The 20,408-nt window shown below is 40.4% G+C and overlaps 2 protein-coding genes across 5 annotated transcripts; both read right to left on the bottom strand.

Annotated features, from left to right (window-relative positions):
• Window positions 1-1,159: 1,159 nt before the first annotated feature.
• Window positions 1,160-17,010, bottom strand: saga (S-antigen; retina and pineal gland (arrestin) a). Of its 4 annotated transcripts, XM_038718970.1 has the most exons (15): window positions 16,931-17,010; window positions 14,658-14,718; window positions 14,082-14,126; window positions 13,174-13,373; window positions 12,356-12,415; window positions 12,202-12,269; window positions 11,944-12,079; window positions 11,628-11,712; window positions 11,372-11,444; window positions 5,877-6,014; window positions 5,683-5,760; window positions 4,625-4,639; window positions 4,318-4,370; window positions 3,295-3,304; window positions 1,160-2,379 (listed from the first exon to the last, which is right to left on the bottom strand). In XM_038718970.1, exons 1-15 carry the CDS (start codon window positions 16,976-16,978, stop codon window positions 2,256-2,258), a joined length of 1,194 nt encoding a protein of 397 aa, XP_038574898.1. In that variant the 5' UTR covers window positions 16,979-17,010; the 3' UTR covers window positions 1,160-2,255. The 4 variants fall into 4 exon arrangements, with proteins under 4 accessions (XP_038574898.1, XP_038574899.1, XP_038574900.1 ...); XM_038718971.1 differs by lacking the exon at window positions 3,295-3,304; XM_038718972.1 differs by lacking the exons at window positions 3,295-3,304; window positions 4,625-4,639.
• Window positions 7,061-9,226, bottom strand: LOC119902637 (nuclear factor 7, brain-like). The gene has a single exon (XM_038718967.1). The coding sequence runs from the start codon at window positions 8,948-8,950 to the stop codon at window positions 7,514-7,516; it is 1,437 nt and encodes a 478-aa protein (XP_038574895.1). The 5' UTR covers window positions 8,951-9,226; the 3' UTR covers window positions 7,061-7,513.
• Window positions 17,011-20,408: the final 3,398 nt, after the last annotated feature.

The raw sequence follows: 20,408 nt of genomic DNA, 5'->3' as shown, positions 1-20,408 counted from the left end.
CTTCGTACAGCCTTTTGACTGGACATACTTTACAGTGTGGATGGAATGAAAATCCGGCAATTTTAACAAAGAGGCCAAGGAAATACTTAAAACAATCAAAGCTGAATCCTATTAAAAAATTATTATTTGGAAGACTTAGTAGTGTTATAGTTCAAACTGCATGTCGATCTTAACAAATGACGTGTCAGAATTAGCGGCTTTGATGCCTGGTGCCAACACTGGCGCCAAATTGGTCCCAAGCCTTACACCCAATACCCAGCCAGGTCTGACAGACCTTTCTGGGTCACATTAAATATTTTTCCGTGCCAGAACACAGCTATCTACGCCACAATTGAACCAGTTCAGCTGGCTACCTGGGTTATATATGTACTAGTCAAAACTATTAGTAACGCTTATCTTGTGAAACTGACTTTTCTGTTTAAGAATCAAGTGTGGGATAACCAGTTTTCAAAGGCAAGCCAGGTACATAATGCAATCCATCAAGCACTTTGATCTAGATAAGTAATCTCTCTCCTGTACCTGCTTTTAATTAGAGCGCCGATTTAGCTGCAGAGATATTATTCAAATTTTATTTTTTGATAGAAAATGTAAATATGTCAATCATCACTGTGCGTTAGAATACGTTTGTTGAGACAGAGCTTTGATTAGTTACAGAGGTTTAAACGGAGAAGAAGCAGGCGAGCACGTTAAGGAAAGGCACTGTGAAGGAAACAAGTGCAAACAAAGAAAACTGCAAATGAAGGTTTAGGTAACTGCAAAATTCCCCTTTAAATGTGATTAAGAGTAACTTGTGACACCCAATAAAAGGACACTTTAAGATGATTTTTGGACGTGTGATTGGATGATACAGACAGTGATCAGCCCTCGCTGAGATGTAGTTGTTTGTCACATGTCTTTGTGCCTCGGTTTGCTGTGCATTGTGGTTTTTGTCTGAAATTAAAAGTTAACTTTCTCCCGAGGCTTGTGTTTGGCAGTTTCTTCAGCAGAGACTCAGAGAGACGGACTAATGTGTTGTTGGTTTGAGTTAGCACATGGGGTGTGTTGACAAAAATAATTATATAGAACAAAGAACCACAAAATATAAATTAATGGTTTGTAAAAATGTCCCACAAACCCCCTGTACATCAAGTGACCCCCCACATGGAGCTGCAACCTCGTGCACGAATAGATCAATCAGCTTTTATTGTCACAGAGAGCAAACTGCACTGAGCATCACATCACCTTTAAATGCCAAACAAGATTTAGCCTTTTACATGAACGTTGCTACAGTAAATCTGAACTCATCAGCAGCAGTCTTACAGCAACACAACCGATGGATCGCATCAGTCTGATCATTTCCTCCGGCGCAGGGCCAGCAGGAAACTCAGCCGTCTGAGTTGTGATATAACATTTACAGCAAACAAAACAAATTCATATATTAGTTGTATAGTAGTTGACAATATTCAAATATAATTAAACTTTGCACTTCTTCTCTGATTGTAAAAAATGAACATTATTACTTCAGATAAGTTCAGTCAGAAGTTACCTGCTTTAATTGAAAAGCACAAATTACGTTACAAGGATTCATCACTTACTCTACTGAAGGACCATATCAGTGGTTTTGCATGTTAGCTAGCAAACATTAATAATCTCCAAATCATTTTATTTAACACTCATTTTCACAAACTGCAGTCTGCGTGTTAACAGGGCTGCACAGTCCTTGTATACACATTCATAAAGTAAAATATAACTCGTCATCCTAAATTTTGGGCTGCAAACAGATGCTCACGAGGATAGAAATGAATGTTCAAGTGTCTCGTAGTTCAGAACCCACAGAGAATAAACACCAACTCTGCAGCTCTACGTGGTCCTGCAGCTGTATCCATGTATAAAACTGTAGAAAGACGTTTCCAGCAAAGTTAAGGACTGTATCCAGTGATGAAAGTGGAACAGCTAGCAGCTAAAGAGACATTTTTTCCTCGAGAATTGGCGAAGACCACACCAGAAGTAAAAGCAGAGTTAATATGAGATTCACACACACAACTGCTGTGTCTGCTGGATGTGTAACTAAGCAACCGTCTTAAAAGACTAGCAGAAAGATAAGATGATGGTTTATGAGGGCTGTTTCAGCATTTTGTTTTGGAGCCTTTCTGCCTCTGCTTTGTGAAGCACACCCAAAACATTAAAAATCACAGGTATGGTCCTTCTTTCAAGTCTCTACTTTTTTCTAGCACAAATTCTCTTTGCTACAGCCGCTGTCCTGTTGACTCTGTCCTCTATTTCTCTTTTGGCGCATTGTCGTCACCGCCAGAGACGTTTCCCTCTTCATCATCGTCATCGATCATCCCCTTCAGGTAGGAGCGCTTAAACTCCTGGAACTGCATCTCCTCCTCCACCTCACTACAGACCGAACAAACAGCAGCGTTAGAGAGAAACTGCTAGCACTCACTGTCAGCTGCTGGCAGTGCCACAACACAGGATCTATAACATGAAGGTGAATACAGACAGAGTAGGGGTGCAGCTGGGAACAGACTACAACTTTAAAACTCTAGACAACATATGCTGCTTTAACAAATTCACTTTCATTCTCTTCAATTTTGGATGCTACAGCTCTGATTGGCAACAGCAGCCGAGGCTCATGGGTAGACCCGTCTGTCCGCCAAACTCATGGACAAAACACGACTTTTCTGTCAACTTGGGACGTTGAGCTGGGTCGTGTAATTCCCTCTATATCAACACCCAAGTTTAAAGCTATGTAATGTGGGAGGAATTACCAAGACACAGATAGATTGTGTAAATTTTCAAGCGCGTCCTCCTTTCAGACATCAATCCAAAACATTGCAGTTCTCTGACACACACAGATTATTTTCTCTTTTTTTCAGGATGTACAGAGATTTTTGACAAATTTAACAAAAAATACTTCTGCACTTTAACCTGAGCAGATTTTTTCCTTTTTACTCATCTAAACTGTTTTTAAACAGTTAAACTAACAAATTGTAAAACAGAAAAGGGCATGAAGAAACAAGAAATAAAAGCTGATCCTGCTGATGAAGACACAGAGATGTAAACGCTAATAGAGCTAATAGAGGGAAGACGGCCGAACAAAAGAGCTGATGAAGTGATAACAGATCCTGGAACATGATCTTGTCCCTGGGTGAACAACAGACAGAGGATGTTTCACAATAACACAAGAATGTTCGTCCTCAGGCATAAAAGAGTACACCTGCTGTCTGATTTCTGAGTCGCTCCAGCTCATCCATTCATTCATCCATTCACAACCCTAAGGGACGTTTTTTACTTTGAAAACCATCTTACCTCTCCTTCACTGTTGGCAGCAATAAAGAAAAATAAAAAGGTTTAGATTCAGTTTCACACCTGGTCGACTTTCTTTCACCCAACTATTAATATCAGTGTTTCCCACAGGATTTTCAGAGACTATGGTGGGGGGGCATCGGACCCTCTCGGGGGGTCTGGGTGGCATGGTCCCCCGTAAGAAAATGTTGTACATTTTGAAGTTAAATGCATTAATTTGGTGCAAAATTAAGAAGCTATCTATAAAGAACTTTGCACTCTTGTAAACAATGTTGTGCTCTAGTAAACTATTTGATCATAAACCCACTGTAGAGCTATAAATGGTGATGAAACAGCAGCAAAAGTCAACAAATCTATTTAATGTTTTTCCATCAACTCTAATTCAAAAAATAAAAAAGTAAGTTTTGTTGTTGTTGTTTTTTATTTTTATGCTTAATGGACACATGTAATATATTTATACTATATTATATATATATTACGGTAACTGAAATATATATATATATATATTTCAGTTACCGTAAAGGCTTGAATACATGTGCACTCCAAATTTAGGTGCGGCTAGCTTAATCGCCTTCTCACAGATGAGTCAGAAACAGACCGTTAACATTACCGTAGTTACCTCAAAAGAAAAGTGGTTGTCTCAAGTCAGATGCCAAAAGGTGTGAGTGTGCGAGCTCACAGCAGCGCCCACAAAACACAACGTTAGAGGTCTGTAATGTTGTTATGAGATGTGTAAAAATATTTTCGGTCCATTTTGAAACTATGGCGGAACAAATTAGACTGTGCCACGGTCTCGTTCATTAATGGGAAACACTGAATATGTGGACACAAGTCATGTATGAACACATTTCTAGAGATAAATGAATGCATCTGTTACATAGAGTATTTTTTAAAGAAATAGTGTCGTTCGTTACATGTAGATGCTTTGGGGGAATCTAAATAACAAAGAATCAATGTTTTGCTACAGATGTTTTACAGCTACCATATAACACACACACACACACACAGTGAGTTATATTTCCGTACCTGCATCAGGTTTAGGATGCATCAGTTTGAAGGGAACTTCCAGGCCGACCTCACTGCAACACAAACCAAAACAATCATCATTTGAACGACGTCCATGATTAGAACTTACAACTCAAGATTACTACTGTAAATCTAGGACTGAGCAATAATTGATTGAGTTGTTGATGTGGAGACAATAATGTACTTTTCACTAGAGGCAGTTTTTAACCAGTAAAATACAGAAGTAGACTTGTGGCAGCCATGGCTGTAAACTTAAATATACATAAACTGAACTACTACTGATGAAAACAAGTAGACATCAACCCACCTTGATCCCATCATCCTGTGAGCGTGGCAGAGATGAAAAATGGAACAAATGATGTTGAACGTTTAGATAAACATTTGAAACACTGAACATTTGAAAGATAGAAACAGTCAGGAGGCAGCGAGTTTAAAGTCAAAGATATCTCAACTAAGTTAAAGATGCAATAACTGATTTTTTTTTTTGTCCACTTTGCTGTGAACACAACGTTAACAGATCATCACGTTTTAAGTTGGTGTGTTGAACAGCTGCTTATTTCCACCTGCAGCAGCTACAGAGCAACATGATCTTTCTTGTGGAGTCCTGTTTGTACCACCTGATAAGGTGAGTCCAGTTTTGTCTCTCTGTTAGCTCTGTGTTTGGTCTCCACCAGCACAATGTTCACCAGCTGCTCTCTAACTCTGCCCATCGGCTGTTTGCTGCTGAGCCTGTAGTGGACGGTGGGGATTAATATCTTTATTTAAATGGACACATGTAATATGTTTTATACTTTCTGTGAATATAATCCAATTAATCTTATTTCATCCAGTATAGATGCCTTATTTTGAAAACCAGACGTTGTCACACGTGTTTCCTCCTCCTGCTAAATTCATCAAGTCCGACCCAGTTTGATAAATAATGTTGTATGTGGTTCTCGTACGGCGTAACATGAAGACTTCACAGCCTCTCTTCAGGCAGGACTCTCATACTGCAGCACTTGTCTTTGTAAAGAGAGAAACTGACAGGATAGTCAAGGCAAGTCTCTAACCTGCCTGTCAGCTCGCTCTGGGCCGTTTCACTTACTGTAAAGGCTTGAATACGAGTGCACTCCAAATTTAGGTGTGGCTATCTTAATCGCCTTCTCACAAACGAGTGACTGAGCTGCATCTGGACAGATAAGCAACGAAGTGAAAGTCTCTATAAAGCTCCATAAAGCTGCAGATTCAGCTGCTAACTCTCTGAAGCATCCAGAAACACTCAACATGTACGTGTCATCTTAAAAAAAGATGCACAGAGCGGCATACAATGAATGTGCATGACCGTTATCACACAGTGAGAGACAGACACACACAGATGCGACTGACCCTCCTACGATGAGCTTCACCATGATTCTGTATGAAACCATGATTCCCAAAACTTCCTTCAGCACACCTTCTTTGATACTGAAAGAGAAGAAAAAGATTATCTAAATTAGCCAGTCTAATCAGAACACATTCATTTAGTGCCACGCAGGAACTACTGGTTCCACGGCTGGCTGTATCTCTGATTGTTTGCTCACATGCTTGATGATGCCAGGTTGGTGTCTTCGTGCTTCAGCTTGCCGTCCAGAGCGATGCCCCGCCTCTCCCGGTTGTTGGCCAGCACAGGCAGCAGCTTGTAGACTTTCTGCAGGGTCGCCCCAGGAGAAACCGAATCCCTGAGACATGAAGACACAGATGCACATGACACATCAGCGATACACAGAATATGACAATCAAGAGGAATACCAACAACTCCAGGAAAGGATACGCTCCATGATTTGATTATCTTAAATGTCCCCCCGGCTCACTGTGAGGCTCCGAAACTCAGTTCTCAGAGGAAGGTTTAAGATTCAGGGAAGTGAAATCAGGAAGTGTCTTAGAAACATTTTATAAAAAGCACAAAGAAAGCACACATTTTACTCCGATTCATTTAATTTCAACAAGTTGTGGTTTTCCTTTGAGGCCAAAAGGAGACTTGTTGCTGCCACTTTTATGTCAGTGCTGGACTATGTCGATCCATCCATTCAAAGCCTTAAAGTGTTGGATACTGTTTACCACGGAGCTGAGGTTCACAAACTTTAGACCCCTTACTCATCACTGCTCCTTGTTTGCTCGGATTAGTTGGTCTGCATTGTCCACCTGTAGACTCAATCATTGGCAACTCTTGTTTATAAGGCTGTTCTTTCTGTGCTTCAAGTAGAGTATGGGAGGTACGGATCAAAAGTACGGGAAGATACTGTTTTTCTTCCTGGGACTGATTACTACTGTCTGTCCCTCAAGTCACAACTGAATTGGGTAAAAGGGCGTTTAAGTATGCGGCTCCCTTTGCTTGGAATCAGCTGCAAAATGTTGAGTCTTTGGGAGCCAGTTTCACTGGTTGCTTTTAAAGAACTTTTAAATGACTTGCAGGCTAGAAATTCTGTCTGTAGACGTTGTGTTTGATTGATTGTTTGATCCTTGTTGATGAATTGTGGTTGATGAAATGAAAACGGTAACTTATTTTATCCCTATTGTACAATATTATCAGTTTGATTTCTGCAACCTTGTTAATTCTGCTGCTGCTGCCTGTCTTGGCCAGGACACTCTTCAAAAATAGATCTTTAATGTCTGGGACTTTTTTTTGGTTAAATAAGGGTATAATGAACATTTCTTTCACAGGAATATAAAATTTGATTTGTTTTTTTAACACACAAAAAGCGAGGGTTTGTAGTTTTCTGTCCAAATATATCCCTTTATTAAAACATTTAAAAAGTGAATAATATTTTGCTTTACAAGGCATCATTATAGATTCATAAAAACATGTAAATTTCTTGTCTTTTGCGAACTCAAAGCGCTTTTACACACTGAGCCTAAGTGCTCAAACAGAAACTAATATTCACAGCCAGGGGCGATGCAGGGTTCAGTATCTTGCCTAAGGACACTACGACATGAAGAGCAGGGGATTGACCCGCCGATCTTCCAATTAACAGACAACCCGCTCTACCCCCTAAGCCACAACACCCAGTTATACAGCATGCATGTTTGCTGTTGTTATCCGCACCTATTTTTATTTTAAAAATACAGCTGAGACAGAGAACAGAGGTCAGTTTGACGACAGATTACAGTCCTAAGATGATTTACAGACGCTCCAACCAGGATTCTGACTCCAGGGGCGACGCGGGTTCAGGAGAATAAATCAGAGCCCACCTCTGGAGGCCGGAGCAGGGTTTAAGGACTCGTTTACATGATCGCTGGAGACGCTGGAGGCCTTCACTGGTAACACAGTCAGTGGGAGCTCATTCCAAGTGCTAAAATATGGAAACAGTCTGTCAGTGAAAGTGTGTGTGAAGGTGTGTATGTGTGTGTTTGTATCAGGATCAGAGAACGACAGCTTTCCTTCCTCCCAGTCCAGATTCACTCTGATCCTCTGGAGCTTCCTCCTCAGTCCAAGAACTGTGGATCGATGTGTTGTGGAGAAGGTTCTGAATTTACCATCACAGAACCATATGGTCCATAATCCAGACAGTATGGTGCCTTTCCTCTGGACAGACCCTGCCAACACACCCAGAGACCAGTCCGTACTGTCTCCGACCTCGACATCCCAGCCGTGAGTCCCTGAGTTAAAGCCCTCAGAGCCCAGGACAGACGTGTACAAGTCAAACCTCTCTGGATTGTCAGGAAGCTGCCGTCTCTCTCCTCGTCTCACACTGGTCAGATCTTCAGACAGGACGAGTCTTGGACCAGCGGTGTTTGAGTCCAGGATCAGAGGAGCGTAGGAGACCATGTCCTTCATCTTGTTCCAGACGTTGAAGGCCAGGTTGCCCAGGTGTTTGGCCTGGTCTATCAGAGCTCCTGAGGGCAGCTGTGGATCATCCAGCAGGGGGCGCTGCTGGACTCTTTCCACTGCAGCCTTGTAGTTGAGCAGGAATGAGACGTCTTCAGCTCTCAGCTCCTCCTCTGTGGCTCTGACTGTGTCTGAAAGAGCTGCTATCTCTCTGCTCAGAGCCTCCATCTTCTCCTTCATCATCTGACTCTTCTGCTCCTCTTCCTCCCTCAGTGCAGCCATCCTGGCCTCCTCTTCCTCCTCTAGAAACTGCTGAAGCTTCTTAAACTGCTCCTTAATCTGCCTCTCTGTGTGTCGGGCCTGGACCTTCATGTGTTCTGCTGTTTGATCAAACTCCACTTTAACTCGTTCACAAACCTTTAACTTCTCCTTTAAGGTCTCCAGAGTTTCCTGAAGTTCCTTCTTGTGTTGTCGTGCAGCTTCATCGACGGGTCTGAATCTGTGGTTGCTGTGTTCTTCTGAACCTCTGCAGGTGTCACAAACTGGCTGCTGATGGTCCAGACAGAAGAGTTTGAGTTTCTCAGAGTGCAGACTGCAGAGAGCCTCTGAAGCTCTCTGATCTCTCTCCTGCAGGAAACTCTCACACAGGTTCTTTAAAGCCAAGTTCGGAGGTATGAAGTCCTTTAAATGTCTTCTCTTACAAACTGGACACTCTTTACTTCCACTTGCTCTCCACCAGCTCTGCAGACAGCCTTTACAGAAGCTGTGGCTACATGACAGGATGACAGGATATTTAAAGAAGTCATGGCAGACAGGACAGCAGAGATCCTTCTCCAGTCTGGAAGCCATTTTGTCTGAGAGTGAAGCAGAAATCACAGCAGGCAGCTCAAACTCAAAGACAGTCAGTCCTTGTGCCACTCCCTTCACCAGAAAAACAAAATTGCTTTCACCTTCAGTCTGTTTGTTGAAGTAAACAGCAGGTTGAAGTTGCAGTATCCCTGGACCTCAGTATTCCCAGAGCTCCGCCTGTTCAGTACCTCAGTGTTTTGGTCGGATCGTGAATCTCATAATCCGTCTCTCAAGTGTGTGTCTCACAGACAGAAAGCAGAAAACAACAGCTTCCTGTTGTGTCTCGAGAGTCAGGCAAAGGGGCGGAGCTTTGTCAGCCGGGTTTGGAAGCTGAGTTTCATTCCAAACTGATGAAGCTTTGTTAAACAGAAATCACAACTTCGTCTCCAGCCCGTGCTTCTAACCTCGTTTTAATAACGCAGTCTGTTCACACAAATAAACAAAAAATAAAACATACATCTACATAATAAATGTGTTTGATGGATTTGTTACTCAGTAAGTGTTAAATGTGTTGGCGTCATCAACGTGGATTTCAAAACCAATTTCCCCCCCAATGTGGACTCTGGAGACACACATTAAAAGCAGATGTAAATGTAATGACATTAAAAATCATGTCTAGATACGGGACACATTTTGATGCCAGGTGTAGAGTGGGTATTGCCGCCCCTCTGTGTTATCCACTGCCACCCCAATACAAGCAAATGCAATTTAGCTTGTTTTTAAAAACTAAATTGCATTCAGCTCTGTTGTATTGGGGCAGCAGCAGACAACACTGACATAGAAACCTCACAACCTGGACAAATGAAACCAAAACTATCTGCATGGCTGGATTCGACTTGAGGGAAGTGAGAAAAGTATGTTTCTATGTAATGTGAGTATTAAAGACTGTGTGAATATCCATTGTTGATTTTTGATGTTCACAGGACTTGTTTTGTAGCTTTTTGATCAGTTGCTTTAAAATTTGAATAAAATTCTTGATCACGCACTACACCACAGTTAAACAAATCCACATCAGTGTCACAGCATTTAACAGTCAGTATCATACTGTACATAGACAAGATATGGTCTTAATTATTATGTTTATTACAAAGACAACGGTCTAGACCTGGTCCATATGAAAAGTGCAATAAGATAGCTTCTGTTATGAACTGGGGCTCCACGTTAATGGCCTACAGTATATTAATTATTAATTATTAATTATTCATTGATTTTGTTTTGCAATTTCAAATTTAAAAAAACAGGCAACTGCTTTCACATCCATGTTGTGCTGCATTTCTGCTAATGTACAAATCTTTGCATCAAAATAAGACTCGTCCTTAAAGAGGTGGTATTCTGCTTTTTGGCTTTTTCCCCTCTCCTTTATTGACCTATATATCTTTTTTGTGCATGTAACAGGTTTGCAAAGTGAAAAAGGGAGTTCCCATCTCCCACAGAAAACTCTGCACTCACACACTACTCTGAAACTCTCGCTCCAGTCCATGTTGCTAAGCTGGTCGGCAACATGTACAGCTGAACCCAAGCTGCAGTCTTTCCGCTGACCTGCCCTTCTCTGGTTCAGATTGGCTAGTAGTCCTTAGCTAGGACATGTGCAACTCCCAACAAAGATCATTTAGAGACAAGATGTATCACTCCACAGCTAAAACGAAGCCTTCAACACAGGGTGAAAAGAGGAGCTGCAGCAATGTGCAGTATGACAAAAAAAATGTAAACCTGTTCAGGTACAACCCCTAAATAAGATTTTGAACCTGAAAATGAGCAGAACACCACCTCTTTAAAATGCATCATCTCCTAGAAGCAAAACATAAATACATTTTTACTTGGAAAGTCCACTGAGTCCGGCATGACATGTTTAGATTTTGTTGATTTTGCAATCAGTGCTAGTCTTTTGTGCTTTTTCTATGATTAAGTAGGGTATGTAGATAGGCTGTCTGTTTTAACAGTGTTTATTGTTGTCTGACTTCCTGCCCAGTTTGATCTGGCACACTTCTGGCGCAGTGGATGCATGTGGACTCGTGGACTTTGCGGGCTACTCTGGACTGCAGCAACAGGAGGGAGTGCGCATAGCCAAATCGCTCCCTTGGCAGTAAGTTTAGGAAGCACTTGATTTGATGTGGAGCAGATTTTTCCATGAGCAGAGCACGCAATTTAAATGCCGATATCGCAGTCGATCATGTTCATTTAATTGTGGGAAGCTAAAATCGTAATCGAGCAGCCCTAGGGCAATATAAATACAAGTGAACTGAATTAATTAAAAGGTTTTGTTCTTGTAAAATAACACACACACACATCTGAAACATCGAAAACACCAACATCTACTAAAGGAGAAATTAAACTGTATCCTGTTGCAATGGAAAGTCTGACATTGTGTTGTGTGAATTGTCCAGGATAAAAAAAAGACGCTGTATCTGAACAGTCACGTACCCCGGTTCCTCGATGGCCACGCATTTGACGTAGCTGTCGTTGGAGTACAACACCACGTTGGAGACCTGATCCACTGAGGAGGACATGAAGAAACGAGGCTACATTTACACCAAGGTCTGATTTTACTTGACATTCAACAAAAGGTCAAACATTTAGATCCCTTCTAAAACATCTCCACGCTGCAGTGTGAGCATGAAGAAATAAATGTCCTTCCTCTTACAATGAAAATAATGTGAGCAGTGAGCATCATGTTTACCAGAGACGATGATGTTCTTGATGGTTTTGTTGGAGTTGTTTGTGATGCTGACGTGCACTTTGATGGTCTCACCATGGTAGTATATCTGGAAACAGAGAGTTTGAGAGTTTCTGAGACAGAGTTGTGACACGTTACGTGTGAATAAAGTGCACGAGCCATGACGACTTTGATCCACTGAGATTTTAGACTTTGCTGCAGCTGATTTTGAAAAAAAAGTACTGACTGACTGATGGCTGCTGAGTGTCTTTAGCATGACTGAAACAAAAATGCACTACATCCTGTTTGTGAAACTGAATATAATTGTGAAGCAACCCACCTCTTTGTCCAGACTGGCCTTGACATGAAGTGGTTTTTCCGACATGACAAAGTCCCTGGTGGTTTCAACTGAGGGTGCCACTCCCTCTCCCTCTGGAGCGTACTGGACCTTCCTGAGCATCAGCTTCACGGTGCTCCTTTTGGACAAAACGGAAGAAAAAACAAGTAAACCTACAGTCTGGGTGAGACTTCTTTTACCGGGATGTTTTGTTCTGTAGTTGATGCCCACCGTGCAACTTAAAGATTAGCCGAGACTCACCGTTTGCGTATTTTAGCGTCCTGGCTCTCAGCGCTGAATGCTTTGATTTCAAACTCCACAGCACATTGCTGCAGAAGGACAGAGAAGAGGCGTCACCATCCTATTGTGTGTTCATGCAATCAGTACCGGTTCAACTCTTCAGTCATGATCTTACCTTGCCGACATCATTGGGCGCTGGCTGAAGGGCCACCGAGCACGGCAGGTTGTCAGGAAACTGGGAAGATAAAAAACACAAGGTCAATCAATAAATCAGCCTCAACTTAACACGGTGCTTTTTGTGCAAACACATGCAATGAAATGCACCAAACCAAAAAGAGAATAACTAATGTGATTCACTTTGTGCACTGATGACAGAACAATACTTCAGAACAGAAATTCAATTTCACCAAATTACTTTTTCCAGCGATTTTATACTTATTTGGTGGGGATGTACCAAAATGAAAATTCTTCAGCCGAAGCCGAAACCAAATATAATGAAAAACTTTCCCGAACACCGAACAAGGTTTTCACAATTTTTTCTTTTCATTTGCATAAATTAAATTGTCAAAATGCGCTTTTTCCTCAGTGTTTCCCACAGGATGTGGAGAGTCCTCCAGAGATTTAGCATGTATATATACATATGTACATATATGATATCTGGCTGGTGTGGGCGAGCCGTCTTAATGCGTTGTTGAGTAATTCACACATAAAAAATAGGGAGCACTGACCTGGCTTCAAATGTAAAATAGGCTTTACCAAATCTGAGGTGATAAAATCGTCACATCTTAAAGTGAACATCTCGCTGTCTTTCCTTCTGTTTCTTCATTTCTTCTTTCGTTTTTCTTCACAAGGATTTTTAACTGACAGTCAAACTAAACTCTTCTTAACTACAGTTTACTGATAGATACATGAATATAACCTGCATTTTAAGTATTTCACTGCTCTGTCTGCGAGTCTCTAATCAGTGGGTTCAGTCTGTCAAAGACATCTCACCTCAAAGAAGAACGGGTAGGCGTCGTCTCCCAGCTTGCGCAGCAGTTTGGCCTGTGTCCTGGTGTGGACTCCCTTCTCGCGGTCCTGCAGAGGCGGGTACACCTGGCGGGTTGACAGGTACAGCTCCCTGCGGAACGCCATTCCCATCACGTCCATGTCGTCTCGGCCGTAGCGAAAGGTGCAAGACAGGGTGACGAACACTGGAGGGCAGAGGAGAGACACAATACGTACAACTCATCACAGAACTGAACACAGATATAAAAGGAATCATGTGAAGGACGTGGAAGCAACAGAAAAATTTCAAAATAAGAGAAAATTGGAAGACCAGAATATCTGAATAACTGCGTCTGAGTTCCTTAAAACCAACACTAAAAGGACACATCAGTACAAACTCATGCTGTCTTTCCAAATCTAATTTATTTTAAACGCTAGTGGAGATCACAAAGTGTTCAAAGATACCAAATCTGTCAGTATGCTCAGTATTTCATCAGTTCTGCACCTTCACATCCACCCTGTTTGATTTTCGCTGTTTTTATAAGCCAATTTAGATTCTCAAGAGCCATGCTTTTGGATCTGTGTGCTGAACTGGGTCCAGCATTAGCCAGACCAACCCGATGGAGCCGCATCCTCCCGATACAAATACGAGTGGACCATAACTCCTTTCTGCCTAAAGCTCCTTTTAGGAGTAATATAATTCAGTTAAACTCACTTCATGTTCTTTTGTTTGTGACCCTGCCGCAGCTGCTGCCTTCAAACATCATGCGCTTTCTAACTTTCACCTCACAAGCACCTCCATTTCTGTCTGATGATGAAATGTGTGAAAGCATGTGCGAGGTGAAGTCTGTGCTGGATGGACTTCCTGTAATCCTGCTGGGTGACGTGAATGAAGAGTGTGTTTGAGTACTGACCTTTCCTCCCCTGCAGAGCCTCATGGTCAACCATGATGACGCCATCTGGTGGTAAAAAAAAGGTCAAAGCTCTTTCAGTGGTAAAATATGAAGTTTAAACTGAGTTCAACCCTTTTAGTGACAAAATATTTCCTACAACTGCTCGACGACACAAATAAGGATCTCTGAAACTCTACAAAGGCACTTCTCTATCATCATCCAATCAAATTGCCAGGAGGAGTCCAACAGAAGCATTTCTATTTTAAACTTGACTGAAATCAACAGCATTTTTACATCATTTTTAAATAATAATTTTTTTGCGCTTCACTTCTAAGCTTTTGTGATTTTATCTGACTCCTTCACAGAATGTTTGTGGCTATAAGCCTCAATTATTCAATCTGCACTGAATAATAAACAGATTTACATCGAATATACATGAAGTTGTAAAGCTGTTGGTTTGATGCATCAGCAAGCAGATAAACGGCTTTGACCCCTGATAAATCCTTGAGGCCCTTTCATTACATCAGTGTACTGTGACTGCTGATTGACTGTCCTGGTGGTGGATGTGCGTTGATGGTTTTTAGTGTGCAAACTCACCAACTGGGTCCACAAAGTCAACGTGGTCCACAAAGTCTCTTTTCCCCATGTAGACTCCAACCTAAAGGAGGAGAACAGATCAAAGAGTCTGAAACTCTGACGACGTATTGCATTTAGTTTGTTAGTTCGTATACAGAAATAGAAGGAACTGGTATTTAAAAGATTTTAAATGAGGTAAATTTGCCGACCCAACATTTTGCAACATTACGTTTTTTTACCGCCTTACAGGGAGTCTGAACTGCAGCAGAATCAGCAGCTCTCTGAGTTTTCTCATATTCTGACCACATGAGCCTGTTTACTATAAACTGAGCTGAAGTCCTCTGCCAGCGACAAACAATACAAACTGTTTGATTCACAGAGGCATCAAATGGATTTAAAACAGGGCTGTTTCATATTTTTCAGTAAAAGTAACCAATAACACATTAAATGCTTTATATAGGCTGGAAACCAAAAAAATAAACTCAGATCAGAAAATACGTGAAAGCAGCTGGTCGTCTCTGACAGAGATGAATGAATCTTGAATAAATGAGTTTTTATTATATTATTATTTTATGTCCAAATCTGCAACGATTAGCTGATTAATTGATTAGTTGTCAACTATTAATTTAATCAGCTACTATTTTGATAATTGATAAATGTCTCTGAGTCCTTTTTTTTAGAGAAATAATGTCCAAATTCTCTGATTTCAGCTTCTTAAATATGAATAGTTTCTGGTTTCTTTGCTCCTTTATGACAGTAAACTGAATGTCTTTGGGTTGTGGACAAAATAAGACATTTTAGGATGTCACCTTGGGTTTTTGAGAAACACTGATCAATATTTTTCACATTTTTCTAGACCTAATAACTAACTGATTATATAACTACTTCTGGTCCACGTAGGACAAAGACTCCATAAATGCATACGGGCCCGGACCAGAGTGAACTAACAACTAACACTATTCATAAATCACTGACAAAAACATTCACTATTCTCTATATAATGTGAATAAATTATTATTAAATTATAATATTATTAAATTATTATTACATGATCTATCTCGTCTTCTTTTCCATGATTTTGAGAGAAACTTAAACAGCCATGTTGTCTTTTGCTCTTCTGTACACCAGAATATTTCGAGCCATTTCTTTGATAAAGACATAAAACACAACAACTGAGAGACTTCAGGTCCATTAAACACCTTCAGGTCAGATATCTGGTTATTGAACACAAACGTTTGAGCCTGTAATCTCACATTAAAGCTGTCAATCACACATGAGGCTCAGTTCAGCTCACGTTGTTGTGACTTTGTGCCGACCTCATTAGGATCAGGCCGGCGAGCAGCTGAACTGCTTTACAGAGTTAAACTCAGCGAGACGGAAAATGTCACTCAAAGACCCACGTTAACTGTTATCCCCTTTAATATTTAATAAATGTGAGTAAAAACAATGTGTGAGGGAAGAACTGGTAGGTAACAGCAGGGTGATCTTGCTGCAGAAATAAAACCAAAGTTGAGTCCTTTAGTTTGATTTGTGCAACTTTTTATCTAAAAACATATCTGTGAATTAATCTGGTTGCATTATTTAGTTACTGAACGCAGCCAAGTCCTGTGGAGGGGTTCCCATGTTTGCTGTGTCTCAATGTGCGTTCACACTGAGAAGTACGGCAAAATGCAGTGCACAGATGGACACTTCCCACCCCTCGACAGCCGCCATCTTGGCTATGCAGTGGAAGGGGAGGGACCACGGACATATTTTCCAACTTGTGAATAGTAGAAGTGAAAGTACGTTCATTTTCATTCATTTGTAATAAAATTGAAATAAAGTCAAGTGAGCAAACGAGCAGGCAGAGACTTTGGCGGGTGCCATTTGCGGTGAAATGATGGTGATAACGACCTACACGGGCACAATTCAACATTAAAAAGAAGAAGAAGCCTGTCAAATGTTGTGATTGTCATGTCGAGTAAGTGCACGACATCTGAGTTCGATTTGAAACAACAGTACCCTGTTGAAATGTACACACTACACATGTAAGTACATGTACACAGTGTACTACATCTTAGTGTACTAACGGAAGTATTCGAATTTAGACACAATACTGAAGTGTTGGCTAAAGTGTCCATTTGATCCTTTAAAGAAACTTCTTCTGTCTCCTGAAAGTTAATTATGTTCACAAAACATAATCTGAATTTCAGATTTTGTGCTCACTTTACGAACACTCAAGCGTTGGACTGTGAGCACCAGAAATAATTCAAACACTGACTGAATGTAAGGTGGGCGGTGTTATTTCATCTCACCGACTTGTCCTTGCTAGTCTTCTTGAAAACAACATTTTTGGGACTCATGTTGGTGCAGATCGAGGGCAGCGAGCCAGCAGCGCCTGAGAGAAAGAAACAGACAGAAACAGTTTTTTCAAACTTGTAAAATGTATTACCTGATGTCTTGTTTTTGCTCTGATCTGATTAAATGTTTGAGCATCGGGGTGCTTAAACTTCATTATTTATCACGTGAAAGGCCTCGAGCAGTGCCATAAAAACACACCAGCAATAATTGACGTTGTCCATAACACAACTAAAACTTCAGTTATTCAACAGCCCATCATACAACTTAACTAAAACTACATATATTTAACGAGATATGGCACAAATAGTCTGTAATCAGTGTCTTTTACCTGGGCACAAAACGTATGACTGCACTGATTCACACAAAACAACACAAACCATCACATTAGCAAGTCTAAAATGTCTAAACCTATATCCCACAGAGTAATCACTGACATATGATGCTGTGTGGATTGATTTGCAGTTACAGCTGCACTTTGGGAAACCTGATTTAGTCTTTTAATGAAGTTCTTTAATGCTGCTGCTTCTCCAGACTGTTTGAATCTCCCTCTCTCTTCACTTGTCTTCCTTTCATCTATTGGGCTGGGACAACTTACACCTGTGTAATCAGTACATGACAGTAATACATAGTACAGATAGTAGACAGACAGAATAAGAGAAAACTCTGCATATTAGTTAAAAGAGTCAAAACAACACTATTGTTTTTCAAAAAGAGCATGGACATTAGTCATTTCCTGCTACCTGAACAGGAGCTTGAAAAGGCGCTGGGAGTTTTTTTTATCACGCAAAGTAAGCAGAACATATTTCATCCACTTGGTTATAGGAGTGTTTGAAGTTTCTGAAAATATCTCTTGTAAAACGAGGTTCTGGGTTCAATAAACATCTGCAGAGTTTTTCATTTTTCAGAGAAACGGATTTAAATGTTAATGGTAATAAATGAGAGGGACTAACTTGTTAGTTAGCATTAACTTCCAGGGGTTAGAAAGTAAATTAAGATAAAAAAACAAAACAATCATAATGTTTAATCTGTTTTTCAGTTTCGTGGTTTAAACGGTCCACATATCGCTCGCTTCTCTGCTCGACAAACATCACTCCAGACACCTAGCTAGCTAACTAAAGCATGAAAACACCTTTTAAATTTGATAACAGTTAAAAAAAACCACAAAAATAATATATTTTCCCTTTATGTTTTCTGTTAATACCGAACCTGTGAACTCTAACCAACGCTCAAATCCCGAAGTAATGTTAATGTTAGCCGTTCTGAGTCACCGGTGATGCTAACTTACTGGTTAGTTTAGTAACATTAGAAGCAGCCGAGATGTATTTAACTTAACTCAAATTTAAGTGAAGCTCATCACATAAATATGTTCATTTTTTTTCCAGCTCTAGACCTGTAAAGCTGGAGCTCTGAAACACGCATGAACAACAACAACAACATCGCTTTCCAAAAAAGGCGTTGTTGAATGATACCCCCAAGAACCTCCAACCGCCCACCGTTATAATGGGAACTACTTTCAACTAAAGAAATAATTCTCGTGAAAACAGTTTAAAATGTGTTCTGTGGATTATCCAGAGTTGCTGCCATTTCATTTTTAAAAATATTAATTTATGTTTTCTGTGAGCACCACACACAAAACCGCCTTTTCTTCACCTGTACTTGGGCGCGGAGGCAGAAGTCTCTGTGCAGAACATGTTGGCGGACATGTGCTGTACTCTGATGCCTACTCTAGTGGCACAAACATAAACTGCACTACTGTAAATTAATACAGAGCACACAATATAATAATTACTATTAATAATATCAATTATCATCTATAATTTTGTCCTTGAATTGTATATATTTTTGAACCAACTGATCCCAGAAGTACCGTAGCAACTACTTAACACATGAACAACTTCATGAACATTTTCACCAAGGCTGTGTTAATTTAAGGGCAGATCATTTATTTCTCCTTGCTGACTATTGCACTTGGGAAATGTTTGCCTTTCTACTTTTGTTTTTATTCAAGTAGTTTTGGTGTCTAAACCAAGTAGAAAAGCTTTCTGGTGCAAAGCTCTGAGAGAAAACTCCCATGTGCAGGTAATTAAGCAGAGATTTGAATACACTTAATTCTGCTGAGCTTCTAAATCCTTTTAAAACCTTCTCAGATTTCAGCTTCACCTGTCCTCACTGAAAACCACACCAACAAAACCTTCCTCGATCGTTCAGGAATCAACTAACTAATCCGAGACATTTTCTTTTGAACAGAAAATGTATATAATATAATCACTTTCATATCAAGATTTCAAAACAAGCAATACTGGTGCTCACAAAGTGGGATAGTCTGTATTATCAAGCAAGTATTTACTGTGAGTCTAGCTATAAAAATGTAAAAGTCATTCAAATATAAAAGTAAAACAACTAAACAACTATATACTTCTTCATTCTTTCCAGCAAAAAACTCTGTCTTGTGCCTTTTCTTATCAAATCAAGTCATGTCAAGTCTTATTTATAGAGCCCAGAATCAGATTTATTAGCAGCTTTAAACTATGAACAATATATTTCACTTTATATTTGGATAAGACACATCTCTATTTGAGTATTTCTGTTAGTTATTGAGTCCAAAACATCCTTTTTTTTCTTAAAATTAAAATTAGAAATAGAAATGAAAATTTCTTAAAACAAGTGAACAGATCTGTCAATGTTGATGATATCAAATTAAACACACAACTCAAACTCTTTCAACACAGAAAAGTGAATTCTAGATTATATTTTCAGGATTAAAAAAACAAACATACATAAAGGCTAAAAATATGTAAAAGATGTGGCGGCAGAGATGTTTTTCAGAATCAGAGTGACTCACCTGCAGACGTAGAGGTGTGTTGTTGGATCAGAGGGGGAGACGGGCGTCAGTCTGAGAAGCTCTATATGTAAACACCTGCTGTCCGTCACGGCCTCCCTCAGCCCCGGCAGCCAATCAGGTGACAAGGCTGTGAACTTTGACCAACCCTCAGTCGTCAGCGCTAACCCCCTACTCCTCCTCCTCCTCCTCAAACCACAACATCCAGACAGACACCCAGACAGATGCAGACTTCCTGTGAATGAGCCGGCTGAGAGGATTGAAGCTGGTTCCTCTCAGTCAGCACAACAGGGCGAGATTAGAGAGAGAGAGAGAGAGAGAGAGAGACGTGGAGCGAGATGGATAGTGGTATAGTAAGGAAAACACAAAATGTGCTGCAACAATTGGCTTTATAGAAACAGATTACTCTCTCTTTAAAATGGTAAAACACATTTTATATGAGTATATTTTAAAATAAATAACCAAATTTCTGTTTTAAAGCTCCTCTGGTCGGTCCTTTTTGGTATCAGGAAGTTGTTTTGAATTTGTAGGCCGACGTCCCCATCGTGCAGCCGGGTGGACATTCCACACTGACTAAAGCCTAAGAATGTACA

The sequence above is a fragment of the Micropterus salmoides genome, unplaced genomic scaffold (assembly GCF_014851395.1).
Source record: "Micropterus salmoides isolate LMB-PRFRI ecotype aquatic unplaced genomic scaffold, ASM1485139v1 Ms_hic_scaffold_14, whole genome shotgun sequence".
NCBI classification, from domain to species: domain Eukaryota; kingdom Metazoa; phylum Chordata; class Actinopteri; order Centrarchiformes; family Centrarchidae; genus Micropterus; species Micropterus salmoides.
The sequence above is the reverse complement of the archived record's forward strand: the minus strand, read 5'-3'. Positions and strand labels throughout refer to the sequence as shown.